At 44.3% G+C, this 24217-nt stretch overlaps 2 protein-coding genes across 7 annotated transcripts in view; one reads left to right on the top strand and one right to left on the bottom strand.

The window, feature by feature from the left end:
* SSH2 (slingshot protein phosphatase 2) overlaps positions 1 to 6046 on the bottom strand; it is a 91218-nt gene extending 85172 nt beyond the window's left edge. The window contains exon 1 of the mRNA XM_027891526.1: positions 5926 to 6046. Coding sequence (XP_027747327.1) covers positions 5926 to 5988 — 63 coding nt within the window. The 5' untranslated portion in view covers positions 5989 to 6046. The remainder of the gene's footprint in view (positions 1 to 5925) is intronic.
* Positions 5865 to 24217, top strand: part of EFCAB5 (EF-hand calcium binding domain 5) — a 36500-nt gene continuing 18147 nt past the window's right edge. For 2 of the 6 annotated variants that reach the window (XM_027891535.1, XM_027891529.1), the window contains exons 1-6: positions 5869 to 5956; positions 13267 to 13842; positions 17837 to 17993; positions 18269 to 18332; positions 19908 to 19978; positions 23402 to 23557. In XM_027891535.1, the coding sequence (XP_027747336.1) occupies positions 13277 to 13842; positions 17837 to 17993; positions 18269 to 18332; positions 19908 to 19978; positions 23402 to 23557 (1014 nt within the window). In that variant the 5' untranslated portion in view covers positions 5869 to 5956; positions 13267 to 13276. Of the gene's footprint in view, positions 5957 to 6389; positions 6410 to 6917; positions 6987 to 9795; positions 10246 to 11857; positions 11978 to 13266; positions 13843 to 17836; positions 17994 to 18268; positions 18333 to 19907; positions 19979 to 23401; positions 23558 to 24217 lie in introns of those variants that run through there. The other 4 variants (XM_027891531.1, XM_027891534.1, XM_027891532.1 and 1 more) reach the window with 4 other exon arrangements.

Genomic DNA, 24217 nt, shown 5'->3' with positions numbered 1-24217 from the left:
GACAAAGAGTTGGTCCTGCCTCACTCAGAAGACTCACATGTCCTTAAACTACCAACAAAGCTCTCCTTTGGAAAGCAAAGTGTTTTACACATGCAAGACATATGCCTTATCCCTCCCTCTCATCACCACTAAAAGGTTGAGAGATGAAAAGCCTAATATGTTTTGGTTTTTCCCTGAAGAATCCTAATATACACATTTCTCAGATGTCAGACACTGAAGCTAAACCAAGCCAGTTGAACAAGTCTTAAAAGTTCTCGCTGCAGTTTTAAATATGACAGTTCTGTACATCAAAACAGAAGGGACACAATAGCAGCAAGTGAGAGTAATAGGACAGGCACAGTCCCCTGGGACAGGACCGGCTTTCCACATTGAAATCCACTCCTCAGATATTGAATCCAGGTAAAAGTTGAAGATCATCTCCTGAGACAACATCTCTGGAATTTACTTCTCCAAGGTCTCCTTCACTGCTCTAGTTGCAGAGCGGTGAAAAGCTCGAGCATCCAAGCCACCTGCTGAGCTCTGGTACGAACTCAGAACAGGGACAGCGTGATCCGTGATAAAAGAGCTCTTTCCAAATGGGTCAGATGAAATAATCTCATGTCTTTCATTACCTCAATTCAAGCAGTTTACACTGTGGCCTCAAGTTCCCCACTAACTTCATCCTTAAACAGCCCAGGTGGATGCAGCAACTCCATTATTGCAGCGAAGCCGTAGCCCAGGAGGTCCTTGGGAGAAGGAAGAGGACCAGTGCACCCAAAAGCAGGGAGCAGCCACAAGCCAGACCCACTCTGTGAGTGCCACGGGCGGTTCCGTTCACCGGGGCCATAAGGAGTTCACAGGGCACTGCCAGCTCTGGGTGCTCACTAAGGGTGCGTCGCACCATGGAAGCAACGAGCTGTTTAACTGCGTGACTCATCTCACAGCCACGTCCTCTGCCTTCCAGAGGGGATCAGCCTGCAGTGAGCAACGCTGATAAGATGCATATTCAGAGTCATTCTATTTGGGCAAAAAGCTATTGACACATTCGAACCCGGCCATACAGGGGCCTGCCCAAACGCTGACTAAAACACGGGAACACACACACACACACACACTGCAGTACTGGAGTATTGTGATAAGACATTTTGCAGATGGTTGACAGTAATTTAATCAATTTATATGGCCCAACTCAGAAATGCAAAAATGGCTTTTGGCCTTTGTAATTTTTTATCCCTTTCAACAGAGCACTCTGGAGGAAGAGCTTCCAGCCAAAAGGTGAGAAACACTGTCTGCCTTGTTTAAATCACTACTTCCAACAGATATCAGCTCCTTCTTCTCCTGCTTCCAAGATTCCCCTTTTATACAAAAGATATGAGCTTCCCTGTCACTAATAATCAAATTAAAAGAGTGCTCAGGCAAATCAGCGGCCCAGACAGGAGATTCCTTAAATTCACAGGCTGAACTACACAACTGGAACACCTGGAGCAGGCAGCTGACCAGCCCAGTGCTCTCATGTTGCGAGGCCAGTCCCCAGGAACGAAGCATCGGTCGCAGACCAGCAGCTCAGCTCATCCTTCTTGCTTTTGGCACCAGCAAGAGTCAGACATGAAGACAGTAACAGCTTTATGTCAGCTGAACTCTAGAAGGACAAGGGCATTTTTGAAGTCTTCCTGTCCAGTACATTCTTGCAGGGATGGCAGGAGCTCCCAGAGCACGGGCGTTCCCGGGAGGCTGCGAGCAGCCCTCTCGCTTCAGCTGCTCCTGGGAGGATGTGGTTTGTTGTGACTGAAGAATGAAACCTTGAGCCTGTGATCAGGGAGCAGCTACGCTGAGCTAAGCTGCCCAAAGGCTATTTTTTTTTTTCCCAAGACAGCAGAGTTACAGCTATAGATCCTTCAGAATTTTTTCCAGTAACTGGAAATCCTCAGGCATTACCCCTGCATGAGGGTAGCCCTCTTACACTAAAATACTTCCAGCAGACTGCTTTGTGAATGGTAGTCTCCACTCAAAATAGTATTTTCCACTCAAATAAATGTGTCATTGGCTCCCAAAATAACTATAGAAGCTACTGTACCCTGTCTTTTTCAACTTACTTTCATTCCTTAAACAGCAAGAATCAATACTGGTCAGATAATGACTCATTACAGCATCACAGGTTATTTTCATTTTCAAATTACAAGGTCCTTTTCAAAACACAAAAATTTATGTGCTGCTGGAACTCAAGAGGTTAGAACTTAACTGTGTATTGCACTCAGTTTGTTTCAATATAAGTTCATAATTCCAAAGATACAACTGAGCTGAAGAGTTTTTTATCTAAAATGCAGCAGTTGCATCATAGCTGGTGGATTTAAAAAAGGGTGAAATAAGTAAAAAGACAAAATTTCCCTCTCAACCTAAAAATGGCCATTTTAGGCCAACACTCACACAGTACTATGAGAAGTCCGACTTCTTATCCCAAGGAAAGTAGGCTTCAGTCTCTACAGGACTGGGGTAGAGAAACATTATATTTAGCTGCCCCATAAATAAGTGGGAAAAGTGTTTCCAGTAAATTCCACCAGCAAGGAGCTCCCAAGCACAACGTGACAGAGACTCCCCAACACATTTGCAGGACTCTGCTTCCTGCTCAAGCTGTTCTCCTGGGATTAAGGAGGGGAACTTCAATGGCTTAGGTTTTCATTTGCTTTAGCATATTTTTTTTCCCCCCAAACTGTGCATTTTAGAACAATATATGTACAGCATATCCTCTCTTTTTGGGTCAGTCGGTCCCTTCCAATAAAAGCATATTGTCTCCCTGAGGGGAGGGAAGGCAAGTGAACTGTGAGAGCAGCCAGGGCCAGATTGCCTGCCCAGCTTCTTCACTTCTCAGGAAAGAGATATAATAGACAAAAAAAAAAAAAAAAAAAGCACCTTAAAGAAACTATAGGATTTTCTTTTTTTAACTGTCCATACAAATACTTTAAAAGAGCAAGTTCAACAGATTATTTTCTGATACAGATGTATTAGTCAACAACTGCCCTGAATAACAATACATCAGCATCAGCACCAAGGGAGCCCCTCTCTGGCTCCTGGCAGCTTTACATTGTACTGAAGCACAGCCCTGCCTTGGACCACTTTGTGCCAACAGGGCATGTCAGAAGACAACTGCTCTGCTGTAAGAAGTGAAGATTGCAGTCTTATTTCTCAAGAGTGACTGCATAACCAAAGGCCAAAACAAACAGCAAAAGTCTGGACTGACAATTAAAGGAATTTTACAAGTCATCAAGCAACCAGAGGGTTGTAAATGTATAATCAACACTTTGCATGAACTACCCTGAAATGAATGCTCATGAGATGCTCTATGGCAATGAGAACAAGATAAAAACCTATAAATAAAAGCCATCCAATTTCAGCATGATTGAGATCAGCTATTCCCCTGAATCCACAAGAGCCAATTATAACAGTTTATAGGGCATACTTAATGCAAAAAAATTCAGTCTGAGGACACCAATTTCACCCTTTCTCCTTGTCTGAGAAGTTAATCTCTAAAGGAAAAAGACACTGAGCAATTTTAAAGAGAACCCATTTCTGTCCTCAAAATTCTTAGTGACCTGGAAACAGAATTAGACAGAGCCATATGCTTGCACACCAACACGCTTCTCCCTTGCCCACAAGCTGGAACAGCAAAGTTCCAGCAGTCACCAGAAAATCTTTGCTCAAAAGCAGCGTGTTCCTCACTGCAGGACAGACCCTTACACTACTCATAAGAATTACTCAGCAAGACGAGCTTTCTTTTAAAGTAGTAACTTGGGGATAGTTACTGGTCTGTATAGAAGGAAGCTACCACCAGTTTACAACAGAGTGGTTTGAAGCATTTTCAATTAAAACTCAAAGAATCAAGTCCTCCTGCTGAAGGTGACAAGGATCCATCCCAACAGCAAGTGTGGCAGGCCCAAAGCTCTCTTAAGGACTAAAAATGTTGTTGTTCACAAACCCTCAGCAGGCGAGGAGGGATCACAATCTGAAATGATACCAAAAGTTTTGAGTAAGAAACAAGAAGTTTGTGGCAGAGGAGGAACACACACGAGCTCAGCAAAACCCTGGCAGAAGGATGGAGAAACGAGCCCAGCTCTCTAACAAGAGGCTAAAAGGGCAGCCAAACCCCTGAAGTGTGGTTAGGAAGCTGCAACAGGAAATGCAGAAGTGCTCAAACAATAGCAGTTAAGGGCAGAATGTGATGAAAATCAGTTGCACTTTACACTGCAAGAGAAGTGTGAGAAAGTAGAAGCAATTGTGAGAACCAAAAGCAGGCCAGGAACATGCCACACACTTATTTTTGGATAGGGCAGCAAGGCTGTACAAACCCCGCTGGCACAGAGTACACTCTGTACTATGGGATGGAAGAAAGAGAATATAGATACATACACTGAAAGCTTCACCCTCTGGGTTTATCAGGCTCCACAGGGAGTTGTTTTTGTATTTAAAAACTAAGTAGTGTCCAGAAATCAGCACAGCTTCAATTTAATTTAATTGGTTGGGAAACAGCCTGGCTGTTCCAGATGGAAAAGCTTTAGAGAACACAACTAATTGTTCATATATATATAAAATATTTAAGAAAGGGAGGGGTTATGCATCTAAGTGGGAGAAAGAAGGATGCCAAGAGAGTTCTATCTGTTCTCACGAAGCGTCTTAAATGCAATAATCGTATGGGAAAAGGAATAGTGGAAAGGGTAAAGAAGTTAAAGGGGGAAGCAATCTCCAAGTAAGGCAGCACATTAATATTTATAGCAGAGAAATGCAAGCGAAATTAATCTGTGTTGCTAAATAAACATACCTTAGGAGAGGCATGGGAATGAAAGAGGGGAAGAAAAAAAGTAAGTGTTCTGACAGCTAAAATGCTGCCAGGGCAGGCAGGACCTGTCAAGTAGCTGATCTAGTTTCTGAAGAGGTTACCTAACACAACAAGAAATATTTTTCAGAGTACTTGGCTTTTTCATTCCCCCCCCTCCATGGTGGAAGCAACTGGGATTTCAACTCTTCTCTCCCTCCAAACATTTGCAAACCAGACATAACGCCAGTGTGATAATGCATGAGGTTTTTTAAGGATAAAAGCTAACTTAGAACTGAGCACACAGAAGCGAAAGCAAGCTATTTTCACTCTCATCCTTGGTTACATTGGAAACAGGGTTGGTAGCATCTTAAAGGGTTAACAAGCAGGATTTTACAATACAGAAGTACTAAAACAACAGTCTGTCTCCACGTTTAAAGAGCATGGAAAGCCAGAAGCCTCCAAACCGCCTGCCTGACCCAGGGCAGTGATGGGAACGTCTGTCCTGCTGCACATCTCACCCGGGGATTTGGAATCCGCCGTTCTGTGCCTGTCCTGGGCTTGACACAGCCCCGTGAAAATTATAGTCAGCATTCGGAAGAAGGGGCAGAAAAAACACCCTCATGTGCTGGCCAAGGCAGGGCGCGGGGGATACCCAGAGGTGCTGTCAGATGAGATCAGCTGAGCACGGCCGGAGCCCCAACCATGTCAGGTCTCTTCCACACACGCTTCCCGCCTCTCCCACCGCGCACAATGAGCACGGACTGAACCAGGCGGATTCATAGAAACGGCCCCGCGCTGCCCCATCCTTCACAGCGGGGCTGGGTCTGACCGGGACCCCGCGGTAGCCCGAGGGCCGGTAGGGAACTGCGCTGCCCCAGCGCGGGCCTGCTGAGGGGCAGCGGGACCCCCCGCCCGTCCCCCGGGTTGTCACCAGGCCACAGCGCAGGGTGTGCGACCCCCGTTCCCGGCGGACCGCGGGCCCCCCTCACCCTTAGCCCGGGGCCCGGACCCCGCCGGCACCGGGGGGCGACTGAGGGGAGGTGTGTGGGGGGGTGGGGAGCGCATGCGCAGCGCCGCGCGCCGGACCCCAACGGCCGCCGAGCGCCGCGCTGCCCCCTCAGCGCCCGCCGGGGACTCACCGAGGCGCAGGGGCTGGAGGTGGCGCTGGGGGTAGGCGAGCGCTGCACCGTGACCAGAGCCATCGAGGCGCGGCGGGGCCCCCCCGTCCGGCCGTCCGGCGGGGGCCGTCACTCCATGGCGGGCGGGGGAAGGGGGGGGGGGGATGCGGAGGCGGCGGCCGCAGGGGGCGGCAGCGGCAGCAGCTCCGCGCGCGCCCGCGGCCTCTCGCCGACTGAGGCGCGGCGGGGCCGGGCCGGCCGGGCACAATGAGGCGCCAGCGCGCACGCGCCGGCTGTCAGCGCGCGCGCGGCGCCGCCCCCTGGCGGCCGAGCCGCGTTAACCCCCGCGGCGCCGGCGGCTCCTGAGGGAGGGGGGTGTGGGCATCGTCCCCCGGTCCCTGAGGGAACACCGGGAGCAGAGGGGGTCCCGGCATCGCCCCCCCCCCCCCGGTTCCTGAGCGGGTTGGAGGGCCCGGCATCCGTCCTTGGTCCCTAAGGGCGTGAGGTGGGGCCCAACATCGCACCCCCTGTCCCTGAGGGGGCTAGAGGGGGGGGGTCCTGGCATCCACCCCGGTCCCTGAGGGAATGACAGTGGAGTTGGGAGTCCCAGCATCGCCCCTCTTGTGTCTCAGCCCCAGAGGTGGCTTTTATGAGTGTGTGTCAGCTGGGCACCCTCAGTGTGCCTCCTGGCCGGTGATGGTTTGGGGAGCCCCATCCCACTGGGATCCGTGACAGCGGGCTTGGCACCCACTGGTGAAAGCTGGCATTAGCTCTCAAATAATGTAGCTTTTCCTCAGCTGTGGTAGCAATAGTAACTGTTTCCATAATGAAAACAGCATATAACACCTCGTGGTACATTGATGCACAAGCCCAAACACCAAAAAAAACGGGTCTGATGAGAACACGAGATATTTTGGGCTCTCAGACACCCACAGATGCAGAACTGCTCAGCGGTTTGGGGTCTGAGGCAAAGGGTCAAGTGCTGTTAAACTTCATTTGCCTTGCAGCTTCAGCCTGGTGCTACCGAATTCATGGGAAGGGGGTAATTTGGATAAAGAATCCACTAAATTCATGCAAAGGAGGTAACTGGGATCGAGAATTGTATGGAGCATTGAGTGACACCACCAGAAATGATAACCAGAAGCTGTTCTAAATATTTAAACAGAGCAAATTCTTTGTCGAGAGTGTGTATTAACCCATAGATTCCTTTGAAGCACAGGGCTGATGTGGCTTTGATCTACTCCTCAGGCTGACTGCACTTTGCCCCTGTAAACGTAAGTGCTGGGGAAGCCACCTGGTCGCTCTTAAGGTTATTCCCCAGTTAAAATAATGATCAGGGAGGCTCCTGTTGCTGGGCTTTGCTGCAATGGAGAAGTCAGAATCGCTAATGAAGCATTTTGCCTCCTGGTGGACAGGCGAGGATGGAGGAGAGGGATGGAGGACAGGGCTTGAGGACAGGCTCCCTGAACTGGACCAAAGTGAGTTTCTAGAGTGGGCTGCACATCCAAAAGACTCCCCAGAGGGATCTGAGCACATGGGGAGACTAAGCAAAACCCACTGGTAAATGAAGAGCCCTTGTCCTGCATTTTACAACCAAAATGTTGTTGTTTTGAAACAGGGTATTTATGGATAATGTGCTTACAGCACACTGATTTATGGCAAAGGGGTCAAGAAAGTGCCTTCCAGACACCTTTTAAATTAAGTAACTAAAAAGCATGTTGAGGTGGCAGCCAGACATGAGGCCACGATGCTGTAAAGTTTTTGCCGTGGTTTTCAGCAGAGGCAGGAGTTCCATTTGAGGATGGGAAAGTTCTTCCTTTTCTGGCATATGACCATTCGCCTTTCTCTGAAGTATAATTTGAGGTTGTTTAGTTTCATTCCTGCACATTTAGGGCTGCTTCAAGGCACCCAGCTCATCTTCAGATACCTCTGCGCTGGTACAGAGGGTGGATGACCGAAGTTCCTGGAGTGTTGTAGCAGATTTCATTACCTGGGACTGGCGTTTCATCTTGGATTTTGATCAAGTCACGCAGGGATTACTATCGAGAAATGATTATTTACACCAACTTCCAAAATTACCTTTGTGTAATTTTTATGTACCCTGTAGCTCTTCCAGGTATTTGAACAGCAAACACTTTCAAAAAACATTTACCACATGTAAATAATAGAGTTGATATCTACAGTCAGCTGCAAGTCCAACATATCAGTTGTTAACTGCAGTAATCACAGATTGGGATATTTCTCCAGCCCTTAGAAAGGTATAATTTGCATGTGCAGTGTCTTTCAGCAGCAGAATTTAAATGTGGAGGAGGAAGCTAAAAGGCAGATGTATTGGGATTGAAAAGAGCAATTAGAGGGCAGGTTGTGGTCACAGCATCAGGGTTGGTACAAAAAGGAGCTTGGAAGCCTGTGGCCTTATTCTTTCCTGTGTGGTCAGCACCTGCAGCTCCAGCCCAGTGTAGCATTTAAAGGATGTGGAGCTGTACATGAGCTGGTTTTGTACACATTTCCAAAACTGACTATTTAATACACTGCAAACATCTCTCTGGCTAACACAACTTGTTATTACTACATGTTAGGGCTTTTATTGCATAATCTTGGCTGCAAAAGACATCAGAGTGCTCCCAAAATGTATCTTACACAGAAAAACAGAAAAAAAAAAAAGATAGAAGAGGCAATTCCAGCAAAACATCTGTGGTGACACATTCAGCCCATTATTTTGTCAACAGTGCAAGTATTTGATGGCATAATAAAAAGATACACTTTGCTTAGCAAAAACATTAAGGGATAACAGCCAAGTTAAATAGGGTACAATTAAAGGTTTGCTTAACCCACGGGATTCCACTACCAGAAAAACAAAAATAGAGCCATTTTGATCCCTTCCTCCAAGTTCTATTTGTATACTCTTGTTTGGGGGTTGGAAAAAAAAATCACTTTTGGAGAAGGGAAAGTATCTTTTTAATTTATGTTTCATGCTGAAAAAAAGTTTTGTGAGTTAATCATAATAGCAACAGAATTCTGAATTGCAAAGGGGGAAAACCAAGCACACCTGGGAGAAGAGATAACAGGAATTAATCATGTGCAACCTGCTTTGAGGAAAAAAGTGCACAATCCAGTTTAAAGCCTCATTTTAAATTAGTCCTGTGCACTAATTTTCTGCTTCATTTTGTTAACATAATTGATGCTAGACTTCAACATGTCTTGGAAATGCACTGCATTTCCTTCTGATACATTTTTTTCCAAATAAATAGCAAAGAAATGGTAATTTATTACGGCTTATTTTTCACGTGAAAGTTGACCTCCTCTATTTCAAGGTTTCTTACAAGTTGTCCCATGAAATGGAGACTAATACCGTGCCTGAGGGCAGCTGCTCCAATGACAATTACTGCAGATAAATTCACAGTCCAGTTTTCCTGCAGGTAGGAAATCTAAAGATTATGCCACTTCCAGTACAAAATACAAATTAAACCCAGCATTGGAGAAACCTTGTTCCCTGGCAGAAATTGCCATAAATTTCTCAGCTGGAAGTCCTGCCTAACCCAAGGAAATCGCTGAAGAGGCACCTGATTTGCATTAGAGTAAATGAGTGCAGGATGGCTGTTGTAGATGTGTTTGTCTTTTCCCTTCTCCTTTCCCTGTGTTGCATATTACTCTTCAAAGAATACAGGAGAAATTATGAAAGGAGGTTCATCAAATTCCTTTAGATTCAGGTTTAAAAGCAGACTGACAAAATGGCACTGTGCACTCCCCCCTATTTAGTGCTGTGTGTGCCTTTCCTGCAAGGCTGCTTCAAAGCAACGCGGTTCTTCACAAGAAAGAAAGCCTGAAAATGTTTAAATTGAGTTTGTAATTAATTTCTTGTTACGTCTCAGATTCTCGCATCTGGTTAACACAGTCCTCCCTTCAGCTGGTAATGGACTTGTGACAGTGCTGGACTTCACGAACCTCGAATCTGAAGGTAAGCCTGTCACTGGGCACCTGCAGATTCTCTGCTTGTGCCCTCAGTGTTGTCTGTTGCTATTCCTGGTCCTTCTCTGATTTTATTTTCAGTCATGTGATGCAACAGAAGAGTCTGTTGGGCTGTGCCAAAGCCAAAAGACAACCTACAGCAATTCTGGTCGTGGAAAGACATAGCAACCTTTGGGATTATTGCTTAGCAACTGCAAACACACAGAGGAGTAAAACTCACAGCCCAGCTCCACAGCAGGGCTGAGAGATCCCTAATTCACTTGAAGATTTTTAATGGTGGAGAACAGATGGGCATGTATTAAATTCCTCTTGATTTGCAAAGCCACTTTGAATGCAGGAGGAATAAGATCTATTTTGATACCTGCCTCAAAGGTAAGAAAAACAGTTCTTCTAAGCTTCAGAAAGCAAAAGGGAAAATGTTTTAAAATTTTCATTGTATTGAAAAGATCATGTATGAAAAGGGTGTTGAGCTCTTTGTGATTGATGAGAGAAACATGCTCTGTGGAACACATTAGAGTGATAGAGTATCAAAAAGATTTGGACTCTGTTTTTGAAAAGATTTTGTAACTCAAACATCTCCAAAATATTACCTAAACAAACTTTAGTGTTTCCTGGCCCTATCCCACCCATCAAAATTCCCTAACAGAATAGCAATGAAACCATAAGAATCTTATTTATGAGCACATTTGGTTTTTGTACAGAAAACACAATGATAATCTTTTTGTACCTGCAGGGATTCCAGCAGGAATATTTTTCTCACAGAAGAAGAGCCAGGAAAGTGGCATCCTACTAAATAATGGAGAGCTTATCTTGCCTTCAGCTTGAACAAAGGCTTACAGGAAACTTTATATGACATTTCAAGTTTCCTCGTTGTTTCTAAAGTTTGCCCCTGTGCTCCATGCTTACTGTTATTTGGGCTCCATTTGGGAATGCCATGGGCCATGAGAGCTCTCTATATTATTGTAGAATCACAGACTCATAGAATCATTAAGATTGGAAAAGATCTCCAAGATCTTTTCAAAAGTCCAGCTTTTGACCAAACACCACGTTGTCAACTAGACCTGGGTCTGAATGCCCCGTCCAGTCGTTTTTTGAACACCTCCAGGGCTGGGGACTCCACCCCTTCCCTGGGCAGCCCCTTCCAATGCCTGAGCACCCTTTCAGTTCACAACTTTTCCCTTATGGCCCAAATTCTCAACTAATGTAAATCAGCAAGTGGTGTGTTATCCAAGCTGGAGGTGTGTCCCTGTTATCCTCAACAAATTCCAGGCTTCAGGGCCTGATTCTAGCACTCCTTTGTTGTTTATTTGAACAGTTATGTATTGTTTGTGTGTTCTTCCATGAACTCTTAGTCTTCTTCATCTGTACTGCATTAGAGAAGTGGGAACAGTTCTCTGGGCTCTGCTTCCATTCCTGGAGTTTTGTGAATGCCCTGGAATTGAGATAGAACAGTTGCACCAGTTGTTTTATGCTTTGTTTTGGTCAGAGACATAGAGATACTTTATAAACATTTACAAATCCTCACAACCATCCTAACAAAGGGCTGAGAGCAGCGTAGAAAATGTATCCATCATCTCTCAGAATCAGCCACCTCATGAAGCAGAGGCCAGTTGTCACTTTAACACTGCACAGAAACTGCAGAGGGTTTCGTAAAGGATGTTTAAAAAAATAACATAAGTATTTGAGACTGCAAGAACAGTTTATTTTGGCCCAACAAAACCAGCTGATTTGGAGGGTGACCAGAACATTTGGTTAACACCCCTGCTTTGAACCAAGGAGTCTGGTTTTACAGCTCAGTGAAAGGAACTCACCTAAGCAAGGAACAACTCAACAAGGTGGACAGGTTTCCCTTTTTACCACCATAAATTCAGATTCCTTTTCAGCTCATGTCCTTCAGTGGCAAAACCAGCTACCAAGTGGTAGCAAACCTTTGTGTGGGTCAGGCAGGCAGTTTGAGCCATGAATTCATCCCATTTCCTGGCAGGTAATCATCTTTGAAATCAAATTACCAGAAGACGCCAACAAGCCCATCGAGAAAACAGACCCAGAAATGCAATGCTGTGAAGCATCCCACCTATCCAGCAGCATTTGCACTCCAACAGTGGTAATGAACCAGAAGGTCAACATATTAGTAATTATATTCGTGTGCCAGGAGGGCTGTAGATCATATTTATGCATTTCCTGGAAGGCTGAACTCAGTTCAGAACAGCTACAAATGCTTGAACAGCAAGAGCAACACATATCAAAAGCAGCAGTATTGCTATGGATACTGAGAGGCCTCAGTGAAAAGCACTTTTAAATAAAAACTTGAAAAGGTTAGTGTGGCAGCAAGTTCTGAGTGGAGTTTCATCTTTAATTTGGAAAGGTGTTGGACTATTCATTAATATCCCCCTTCCTTGCTGTTGTTTAACACTGAGCTGGGTTTGGCAGCATGCTGCTGCTTTTTCATGCCTTGAATCGAGTAGTAGCCAGCCTTCTGCTCCATCCCGTGTGTGTGAATCCCTCTGCAGATGCAGACAGTTATGCCTGGAGACACACTGAAACATTTTTCAAATTGTGCCATGTGAGCAGCTCAGTTTCTTCCTAATATTTCACAGGAAGAACATTTTGAGAAGAAAGCAGCAAGGTTCATGAAATTGTAAAGAGAGATACCTCTTTTACACAATAATCTACAACATTAAGTGCTTGTGAACAACTTGATTACAGACTCCATGGTGTAGAGTTTCCCTTTCTGTGGAAGCTTTGCTGATCCGCACACCTGGGTCCTTGTTACCTGAACAAAATGTCCAGAGTTAAAAATAGTTGCCAAAGTTGAAGTTAAGTAGTTTGTGGGACAAGCTTCCTCAGTGTTCTTCACAGCTGCAGAGAAGCTGAAGCAGAGGCAGCGTGCAGAGGAATCTTGCTGCTGGGTATCTGACATTTTCCATTACTCGCTTCCTTAGTCTCATATCCACTGGATTTCCTGGAGGCAGGGAATGGACCTAAAACAAATAATGGTGCTGGGGGTAAGAGGATTCCACCGGTTGGAACTGGGGAACAAGTTCTGAGCACTGCTCACCTCCTGGTTTCTGAGTCTCTAAGTGACCTGCAATTAATCACTCCCCCTTTGTGTCTCAGTTTCTTCTCTCCTAAGAAAGGAACGCACTTAGTTAGTTGCTCTGTCTCCAAGGGCTGTTGTGATACATAATTAATCTTTATAAATCATTTACTGCTCTTTGAAGTAAAGGGGCTGTATTTATTTAAGAGTACAAAGCAGCAGTAACAGAATAAAAAAGGAACATAGAAAAAATCGTAGTTAATCCCTAACAATGGGCTTTATTGCTGTGTCACCTGTTAGGGCACTGCTGCATCTTTTGGCATTATATAACAAGCTGCTTCTTTTCTGTGTCACAGTGATTGAGGTATGGCTGCTCATCCAGAAGAATCAGCACAACCTGCAGGTCTGCAACATCCCAAACTTGGACATGAGGAGGGAGCTGCCACAGAAATGGAAAGCAATCAGGGGGATGATGAACAGCCACGTCTTAGTAATTACTCTTCGTGGAAAGAGTGTTTTTTTGAAAAGGTACAACAAAGGTGTCTGAGTCTGCAGGAGACAAAGGCAAGTGTGATTGGAGCACAAAAGGCAGAAGAAGAAAAGATAGAGAAGAGAGAGCCCTGTGACTCACTGGCCAGAGAGTGGTACAGCGAAGAGAGGGAGACACTCGATACTCGCATCTATTTGCTTGACAAACTCCTACCTACATTAATCCCAGGAGTAGAAAATCTGTTAATGGAAGTGGAAAGAAAGCACGTGCTTGTATCAGACAAAGACCCAGGCACATTTGACCCCATTAATTATCTTGCAGAATATCTGATGCGACATAACCCTCTGTACGGTGTTTCTCCAAAGCCGGGCCCGTACGTGAGAGGAATGAAGATAGTGGCGGAGGAGCTCAAATCTTTGATGCGAGGTACAACGTCAGAGAGGTGAGAGCAGTGACAGTGGGGCTGCTCACGAGGCCAGGGCTGGTGTCCTGGTCTCTGTCCTACAAAAGCAATGGTGTCACTGCAGCCTGGCTGGTGAGGTGTTGAACAGAACACACCTTGTGGAGTGCGGTGCCAGGGACAGTGTTTGCCTCTCATAAAAACTTGAGACAAATGCCAGAACATGTCACACAAAGTGAAACACTAGTTATTCCTGTTTAAGGCAATATTCTGCCCTTCACAAGTGTATAATTCCTCCTTAGACTCTATCTTAATTACATATGTGCAATGCAAACTGCTTCCAAACCGGTCTAGCTTAGTGACAGCAGTTCTTTGGGACAGGTGTTACTATCAAAGGTCTAAGAGACTCCTCAGATCATTTCTTCTCTATTCTTCCAAACATAATAAAAATGTAACCTTTCTTTTCCCCTCCAGGATGATTTCTCTTGACCAAACCACCACCAACATTGTCCTGGAACACTGTAGAAACTCCTTCTCCTGAGATTTTTACTTAAGCTTTCCTTCCAGATTCTATTTTTCCCTTTAAAGTAGAAACTGTTTAATATTTTATTCTGTTGCTTATTTCTAGGCTGCTTGCTAAAGTTTATTTAATGAATATTGGAAGGGGATTCCATGTCCCCTTACAGTATGCTGAGCTTAGATTGTGAGAGCATTCGGTGAGCAATAATGCTTAATTTTCATTGCTCTATTAAGAAAAATACAGAAGCGAACTTTTGAGTTTACAGATGATCAAGAGGTGACTGTGATTGATGTCAAAATTACTCCTTCACTACTAGATCACTTCATTCTGTATCTATGTTTGCAGAATAATGACTTCTATTTGAATGGCTGACTCTTTATTTGCATAAATAGTGCATACAGCTTGAAAATTGGTTTCAGGGTTTCAGTGTCAGGAATTAGGGAAGTAAAATGTTGACATGTCTTATGCATAAACCCTAAATGAAGATAATTGAAGTTCTCAGCATTATAATGCATAAAAGGATGTGTTAAATCTCTCTCTACTGCTCTGAGCTTCTCTCTACATTTCCATTCCTCATCCTGTTGCAGTTCACTGCAGCATGCCTGGTGTGAATGCATTAAAGCAGCGTGAGAAGTGATTTTCATACAGTCACCTCCTTTTCCCCATAGATAAAAATAATTATAACTGACTCCTTGTGGTCAGTGTGCAAGAGCTCAGCTTTTGGGTTTTCTTCATAAGCAGGCATACAGTGGTAAAAATGGAGCTGGTAAAAGAATTTCGGTTTTATTTTCTATTTTTTAAGTGCTGGTCCACTGAACAAATGAGCTGGGGAAATATCTCTTTCAGTGAGTTTTCACTCAAGCACAGCCTTTTCTGGGGGGATGTTTAGGATGCCAGCCTTGCCACACCTTTGCTTTAGGACTGTTTCATCATTTATATTGCTTCACAGAGGGACACCTGCATACAGGAAGTTCAGAACCATATCTCAGTTTATTTTGCAAAGGAAATTGAATTTTAAAACAAAAATTTCCTGGGGTTTTGAGTTGGGTTTTTGTTTGGTTTTGTTTTGTGGTTTGGTGTTATTTTTTTTCTCTACTAAAATACTCTTGGCTTTCATTGTGAATCACAGCTTATTTCTGGAGAGGGCAGATTTTCCTGTAGAATGCAAAGCCTTGGCCACCCATGACCTGTGATCCTGACCTTGGCTGTTAAGCCCGTGTTTACATTTGGAGGCAGGTTCTCAATTTGTAGCTCTCAGAGCTGATGCAAAGGAAGTGACTATCAAGTCTTGTAGAAATAAATATCTCCATAGGCAGCATTGCCACGGGGGTTTCTGTAATCTCCCAGCTGTAGCAGGTTTTGCATATCCACTGGTAGTACTCCCATGGGATTTGCATTCACCACAGCTCAGGATTTACATATTTGTGATGGCTGTATTGTGGGATTTGCATGGGATTCTCAAATCACAGCAACACAGAGGATTTTACAAACACCATGCAGCACTGAGACTCCTCATGTGAGTCACTGGCTTTCCAAACAGGAAAGAATTGTAACAGGAGCAGTGCCAGTCCATGCTCAGCATCTCCCACATAAGCACCAGAAGGGTGAGGGATGAAATTCTGGCCCAAATGCAGCTCCTGAGAGTCTTGGCATTCCCTTCAGGAAAAGCAGGATTCACCACAGGTTCCCAATTAATGCTTACCCATCCTCAGTGAGATCACTTGGGCTTCCTCCAGTTTCTCCTTAACTGCCACCTGACTGGGAGTCGAGGCACGCCGGAGAACAGATGGGAGAAATTCCTTATCCACAGGGACTGATACCTGGAACAGATGTGTTTGTCCAGGGATGGCAGTCCTTCAGGCTGAGTCACCCATCCCTGTGTGGGAGGCAGGCAAATCTCTTCCTGAGGAGACATGTTTGGTTCTGCAGGGAGAAGTCACCTCGCTGCCATCTCATCTTTTCTGGAAATGTCTGGTATGAAACGAGCTCACTTCGCAGTGGGTGCCCTGGACTGTTATCCCCGCTTTGCTGTTACAGACTGGGGGGAAATGTCCCACCTCAGGGACCAGTGGTTTAGGACCCTACAAATCAATGCTAAACTGCAGCCCAGTGCAGGTGCAGCACAGAGTGTAACTCGTGCTGGACACTGCCCAGATTAATCACAGAGCACCTTGGCAGCTCCAAGCACAGCCCTCTCTCTGCTTGTGACTTGCAGACTCTGAAGGAGGAGCTGCATCTACAAATGGTCTATTTTCTCTCTCTGTCTGTAGCATATACTGGAGGAGAATCTGTGAGTCCATTTAGGTTGGTACCTGCTGCATTCCTCCCCTTTGCTGGCTCTGGGAAGGAGTCAGGAGATGGGAAATTATTTTACCCTTCCCCTGGTATCAAAGTGCCGGAGGCTGAGCTGCCTCAGCAGGACTTGTGCAATGCCCACCATTGATTGAGGAACCCAGTGATTCATTAAGAAACCTCTGTGATAAATGGCCATGAAGAACAAGTGCCTGCTGATAAAACTGACTGTGATCAAAGAGAATTGCTGTGACATGTAAAACAGGTCTCTCTGTTCATTAAAGAAAATATTGATGGGTTCTAATTTCTAGGATGACCCCAGAAGAGAGCAGGGACAGGATGAGCCCATTTCATGGCATGTGAAACACAGGGGGAAGAAGGGAGCAGGAATTGTTAGCTAAAGTACAGCTTTTGGAGTTCTCAGGTACAAAAGAGGAGCGATTCCCCTTCCTCTGAGTAGCTACAGAGGGTGTGAAGGGCACAAAGATGATCAGCTGCCTCAGTGCAGAGAGATTCCAGGAGCAGGAGCTGTCCTCCCCATATGAACCAATTCTTTGGCTTTAAGCATTTTGACCTTCCTAAAGGCTTTTCTTTTTTTTCATGTCATAAATTAAAAAAGTCAAAATTATCACAGTTCTACGGGATCAATTTTATTCAGTTCTTTTGTCGTGTGAAATAGAGGATTGGGAAAAAAACATGGCTGGGTGATTAGGGAAGCAGAGAAAACAAGAACAAGAAAGGGAGCTACTGTTAGTCCAAGCCTGCAAACTCTATGTGTTCAAAATGATGGAGAGGTTGGGGTATTATCCATGTCCTAAGGCAGTGAGGGCTCTATTGTGTGAGGCTGCTTCAGAAATTTCATCGAACATTGTTCTTTGCCAGTGAAGTGCTTGTGTGCAAAGGTACTTGGGCTTGGAGACAAAGGAGACTGATGCAATTCTGTTGGTAAATCAAGTGTAGCAAAATTATGCACCTGTCTTCTTGCTAAAATTGAAAGGGAATTGAAGGACATCTACACAATAAATGATGAATGCCATTATAAATGTGAAGGTAAAATTTATCGCTGTTGAAATTACACAAAATGGGAGAGCTGCACAGATGATTTTCCCTTAAATGTCTACCACATGGAAAAAGAACTTCAGTAAAAAGTTCCTTCCTTAGGCTTATCAATCTTGAGTACGTTTATGATGGTATCTTTTCAATCCATATTCCCATGTCCTGCAGGCTGGTCAAGATGAAGGCTGAGGCAAAGGAAAAACGTGAGGCCAGGGAGGAGATGGAAAGAAAGCAAGCTGAGGAGAGAGGGATGAGAAAGGAGGCACTGACAGTTCTGTTCAAAGAGTGGACGGTGGATGGCAAGGACAGAATACCAGTGGCACTGGTAACTAGGGAAGATCCTTGGTAACACACTGCTGTGGTTGTTCCAGACAGGAGGAAAAGGACATCTGTGGGTGGGTGATGGCTCTGCTGCCCTGAGGGTCAGGGTGCAGGTCATTGTCTGCCTCAGGCTCACCAAGCCCTGATTCCTCACGACTCCTGACGATGTGTAAGACTCATGACTGGCCCACATGTCTGATTATTCCAGGTGATTTATTTTGGTAATTGTCCACTGCTGTCTGCATGATACAGGCCTTTGACTATTACCTTGATTTGTAGGTTCAGAGTGCCCTGAGGTCTTTTCCAGATGTCACTGATTCTATTCCCGAAAAAATGAGAAAAGGTAAGTTTTCAACATATCTTCCTTAATTTCATTGCTGCCATCTGAATTCTGATGTGAACTGTGGGCAAACAGCAAGTGGATTTGATAACAGAGGGAGAATCTCTAAGGGGTTACATCAGGATATGAACCACAAATCTACAGACAGATTGGAGGGTCTGAACCACCCTGTGGCTCAATAACGTGACCTTGAAAAGAATGGAAAGAAGCTTAGAAAAGAAGTTTAAGAAACCTTTCAGGAGATAGAAAGACAGATTTGGGCCCTTTCCACAGTTTACCTAATGCTCCACAAAATAGCCCATGCCATTGAGCCATCCCTTTAGCCAGTCCCAGACCATCCCAGTGACAGCCCAGGGCCTCTGGATGGGAACACTTGTTTCAGTAACATTTCCATAATTCCTGTCACTTTGTATAGCTCACACTTGACCTCCCTGAATGATGAAAATTGAGTAGAGCTGGGAACACTGAAGTGGCACCACGAGCCTGCTGCCAGGCTTTCCTGAGCCTGTAATGATCATCAGTGAAAGCAAATCTGCCTTTGCTGGTTTGGGATGATAAACAGAGCACTCCAGAGTGCGTCTCTGCTGGAGTCACCTGTGCCTGGAGCTCGCCCTTGCTCAGCCCTGTCTGTGTTACACAACTGTTCCTCTGGTCTGGGTAGGATGTTGTGTGACTGCCAACACAGCCCCCCCTGTGCCCCTGCTGTGGGACAGTGCAAACAGACCCTGGGACATGGGGCTGGGAGGGAAATGCCTCCCCAAATGTTTGCTCTCCCCATGCTGGAGGTGCTCTCTGTCCTATTTCGCTCATAGTGCAGCTCCATTTCTTAATTAATTTTGTCTAATAGCATTCAATGTACATTAACAGAACATTAGGCTCTGTTTATGGTTTAATAAAGATAATGTACAGTTTAGGAATGTCTTAACCAACAGGAGATAAGTGCATTCCATGGTGCATTTTCTCATTACTCCTGATATATTGTAGAAGAAAGAACAGAAAAATGATGCCAACAGAAATAGCATGTCTGTGCTCCAAGACCTCATTCAGAAATCTATGTAGATGTTTGATTTCTCTTCTCAGTTCCATTATAGCAGCTCAGAAGTTGACCAAAACATACTTTTGAATATCATCATCAGTAAAAATATTCCCACAGATATTCTTGAGAAAATTACTATGATTTTCAGATTCCACTCTTGCAAAGCAGAACCCATGTCTCCAGAGTTCTAAGGCAGTTTTATCTGTTTGTTAAATCAAAATTCATTTCCTCCCTCACATAATTAGTTTTAAGTACTGTTAAAATCATTGCAATTTGCACCAACTTATGTCAAGAATAAATACGACTCTGCTGTTCTGAATAGCTAAATGCAGATCCTCGGCAAAAGAAATATGTAAGGAGCAGATTTGGTTGGTGTCTGTACAGTCAGATGCTTCAGCTACTGTGGGATACCCTCAAAAAAAAATGTTTGAGAAGATGAGAAGAAAGTTAAGGTAACATCACAGTGTGCAAAACAAAGGTGTACAGTGTGCAAAATCACAACTGTTGCTTTCTAAACCAATATCCCTTCATTTTTTTACCAGCAATCCAGGACAGGAAGCTGAAAATCTTAAACACATTGGAAGAAACAGCAAACCTACATGAGTTCTCAGAGGTGAGAAATGAAATAAGAGCAGCTGGCTCAGAATATGATGTGTATCACAGAGTAGCAGCACTTCCCTGGGGACAGCCCAGAGGAGTAAGAAGGGCTGCCCTTCTCCAGCATCCCAGGGAACTGGGACAGTTCACATTCCATCTGTATCCATCCTCTGCTGCCACATTTCCATTCTGGCCAGGAAAGGGGAAGAGTTTTGCTTTCCTCAGAGCTGCAGCCTGTGCTGCTCTCTGGGAAGTTACTCTGGGAGCAGTGGTTTTAGGACATCCCTCCCAGTCCCTCTCTGAAATGCCAAAGCCCTGAATCACATGTGCATTCAGACTTTGCCTCCCAGTATAACCATTAGCCCAAGGTAATTAGTAACATCCTCACAGTGTTGTTATTTCTGATTAGCTTCCATTAACCACAGAAGAACCAAACCATGGTGAACTGGGATGAGAAGCTCTACCATTTATTCCCTGAACTGTAACCAAACTTCAACAAGTGTCATAAATGTACATGAAGCATAACCAGGCAGTTCTAAACTCAAAAGCTGTCATTGAGAAATATCAGAAGTGTGGGTTTAACTCACCAAAAGCATAAACGTGGTTGGAATTTTCATCCTATTACTCTGCTGTTCCTCAAGTTGAAAACAACGAAATCAGTTCAAACTGTATTTATTGAAAACTCTCCAGGCCAAGGCTTTGCCAACCATTTCTACCTGCAACAGAGCTGAATTTTATGGCTGGGTAATTAAACCTGTGAAAAGGGGTGTTTAGAATAGAAATAATGACAGACCCTCATTGCAGCAGTGCTTGTGGGTGCTGTTATAATAATTAAAACCAGAGTATAAGGCAGCTGTGCAGAGACTAATTCCAAGCAACCATGTGTGATTTTTGTGCCTTTTTCCCTCTCAGGAGACTCACATGTTCGCTATTTTGCACAGAAATGCATTTTTATGATAACTTGTTGAAGGTTTTTTAAGCATGAAATGAGGAATTTTTGAATTTAACCTCAGAATTACTGCATCTAATTAAGAAAGCTATTGTGGATAATGAGAGCCCAGAGAATTGCTTTTGTCACTGTGATGAAGCATCAATCCACAACCCCTATGGTACATATATATAAGCTCTGAGTGAATTCAGGCTCCATTAGCATTAGAAAACTGTTTAAAATATATTTTGTGTACCCTTTATTTTAACTCAATTAAAGATATGACAATGGAGATGAGAAGCACAGAAGACATGGATTGTCAGGCTGTCTGATCTACCAGCAATGTTCTCTCAGAAAGTGTTCTCTGATGCTTTTTCCAGTCCAGTTTTAATTGAATCGAGTGATGAGGCTTTCATCACTTCCCTGGGGAACTGTTCCATCATTAGGACAGGGCTGCTTCTAATCCTCAGCTACAATTTACCTTTGTTCCTCCCTTTGCATCATCCACCAAGCCCAGAGAGAGAGAGAGATGATCTTTCTCCACACTGGTCCAGGCCTTTTCCCATGTGGAAAGCATTGCTTTTAATGGACCTTAAAATTAAATAGCACCTTTATTTTTCTTTCTCCAATTCAGTGCAGCTTTAGGCTACTTCAAGGCCGTTAGAAACTCAGTAGAGAGACCTCACACACTGTTGTTTGTTGGGGTTTGGTTTTTTTTTTTCCAGACATGCAAAACAGTGGCTGTTGTATTTTTACATCCTGCATGACAAACTCGGGGGGTCTTTTATATTAAAAGCCATTAAATCCCAGAGCCCAGCCCTTAATAGTTTATTTTACAGGCTTTGTACTCCATAGCACACAAACCCCCAGCAGTCTGGCACAAAGCTACTGACACCAAGGGGAAAACTCACACTGCCTTTGCAGGGTCAGAATCAGGCCTTAAAGGTGAGATTATTTTCCATGATTGCATGTGGCTTTCTGGATTTCTAGTGAGATCAGTAGGAACAAGAAGCAAAGATCCATTGTTATTGATGACAACGTGCTCACAAACTGCAGCAAAGTCTCTGGGTCGCAAGAAGGAATCGTGCCAGCTTTCTTCAGAGAGGTGTCAAAATCTCTCAGTCAATAATAAATAAATGTATGTTTATTATGTGTACAGTACTTTACACATCAGCTAAGAAAAGCTTAAGACTATGATAGTGCCTCCTGCCCACATGGCACTTGTAAACAGTGTCCTGTGATGCTGTTAGACAGCAGAATTAGTGCAGGAGCCTTTGGATGTGTCATCAGGATGACATCCAAAATAACAAGCTGCTTGTCCAACCTGCCTCCTCCCATCAGCTGTCACCTTCAAGGTTCCTCTGTCACAGGGCTTTGGGTTGGAATAGCTCTGGAAAGCTGCTGAGTACCCACGGCCCCACCTTCTCTCCAAACACCCACATCCTGTCTTTTTATGCTGAAAGCAGAAACCCCCCACATGGTGTAGGAGTTCTGCTTTCCCACCAGCCACCCCTCAGGCCGTTGCTTTTTTTTCTGCTTTTCCTCTTTTCCACTTGTCCCATATATTTGGAAATTATGCAATATAGACATGAATAATTATAACATATATTAATATTTCAGTTTGTTAATGCCTGTGAGGCATTTCAACAAGTCCGAGATGGTGTAGCACTTATGTTAGGTATCTATGCTCTAAAAATGGGCTGTCTTTTGGAAATTCCTCCTTTTAACTGTATGAGTTCCCTGTTAGTGTGGCTGGCTCCAGAAACCTGCTGTAATAATTCAGCACAGGCTTTGGGATTGTGGTTTGTTCTGATGGCCATTATTATTTATGTCATGCACACCACATTTTTAGAACCATATTGCTTTTGCTCATAAAAGCCACATGGCTGTAAATCCAAAGTGTTAAAGTGTCTCCAAGGCTGGAACTGAAAATCAATCTCCAGTCAGTAGTATCCCCAGTGTCAGAGGACTTAGGTGACAGCAGGCTCATTTTCAAAAGGATTTTTCATGTTTTTATTGTATCCAGACTGGTTCTCTAAACACTGAAATTGTGGGCAATGCTCATTTTGCGGCATTTGAGAGTTGAGTGACTGTCAGTTCTGCAAAATCTAATGGCTCAAAATGCCTCCTGGGGAGTAAAGTCAAGAATACTGAATGCTGCAAAAAACCATGGAGAACTTCAATCCTCCCTGAGAAAACCCAGCTTAAGCCACAGCATTCCATAGGAGGGATCTGATCCAGCATCTCTGAACCACTGAGCATAAAAAGTGACCTGTGGGCCAGGAAAGGCCCTACTGAGGATGCAATTGTGCAGCATCCCAGGCTGGTTGGGAGAATGTTGTTTCTTCTGAAAGAAAGAACTAAACAGGCACCAAACCTGTGTTATGTTGGCAGATTAAACTACAAATTCTTAAATATTTCATTGCATGCAATAGGTTTTTAGGAGTTCAAATAAAGGTGAAAATACTTGCAGAAAAGCTAACCATGTACACTGCTGCTCTCTCTCCACAGTTCGTCCTTTCCTACACAGAGCATGTTCCGAGTGACACATTCCAGGAAATCATGAAATATCTCCATCAGTGTGGGGAGGACTTCCAGGAAGCAACACAACGAGCTATGTGGAGGCAAAATTTTAGTGATCTCTTCCAAGAGTGTGACTCTGGAAAGGTAGGCAGAGCAGCTCCCAGTTTCAATGTGGGGATGCTTCCAGTTTGGTGTTTCTCTGGGTCACTGCTTGCTTTTTCTTCTTCCCAACTCTAGATACTCCCTTTGTGCTTATTCGGCAGTATTTTAGAGGATAATAGCTGCAGCATTGTCTTCAAATTCATACTTTAGACACTGAAACATCCAGTTGCCTACAAGCTGATGGCTGATTAGAAACTGAACGACCTAGTGGGATTATCTGCTCCCACAGCACAGTTCAGAACTGGGTCTAATTTATCTGTTCAGCCACGTTTCTGCAAAGATAACCTGATGTAGATTGACCTTAACAAATGTGCACATTACTTCAATTATAACATATATTGCATTCATTATGTTGCCTAACTTTATAGATCTTTAGGGCTTCTATCAATAAATCTCATAGTTTAAATTTAAAGTGCAAAGTAATCCACCTTTACAACCTCTCTGAGAACAGTGCTGTGAACCTCAGCTACAGTTTATGGACAGGAAATTAAAATACAATAAGTCAGTTACGGAGCTGGAAATGGAACTCAAAAGCCATAATTTGGTTTTCAGCAGCTCTAATCTCTGCCATCCTCTGAGTACACCTGCATCCCCATTAAAAAACAAACAAACTAAAAGCTAGACTTATCAGAAAACCAGTAA

This window comes from Empidonax traillii, unplaced genomic scaffold (genome assembly GCF_003031625.1).
Source record: "Empidonax traillii isolate 1590-97213 ecotype Southwest subspecies unplaced genomic scaffold, ASM303162v1 scaffold322:size1131127, whole genome shotgun sequence".
Taxonomy (NCBI): Eukaryota; Metazoa; Chordata; class Aves; order Passeriformes; family Tyrannidae; genus Empidonax; species Empidonax traillii.
The sequence above is the reverse complement of the archived record's forward strand: the minus strand, read 5'-3'. Positions and strand labels throughout refer to the sequence as shown.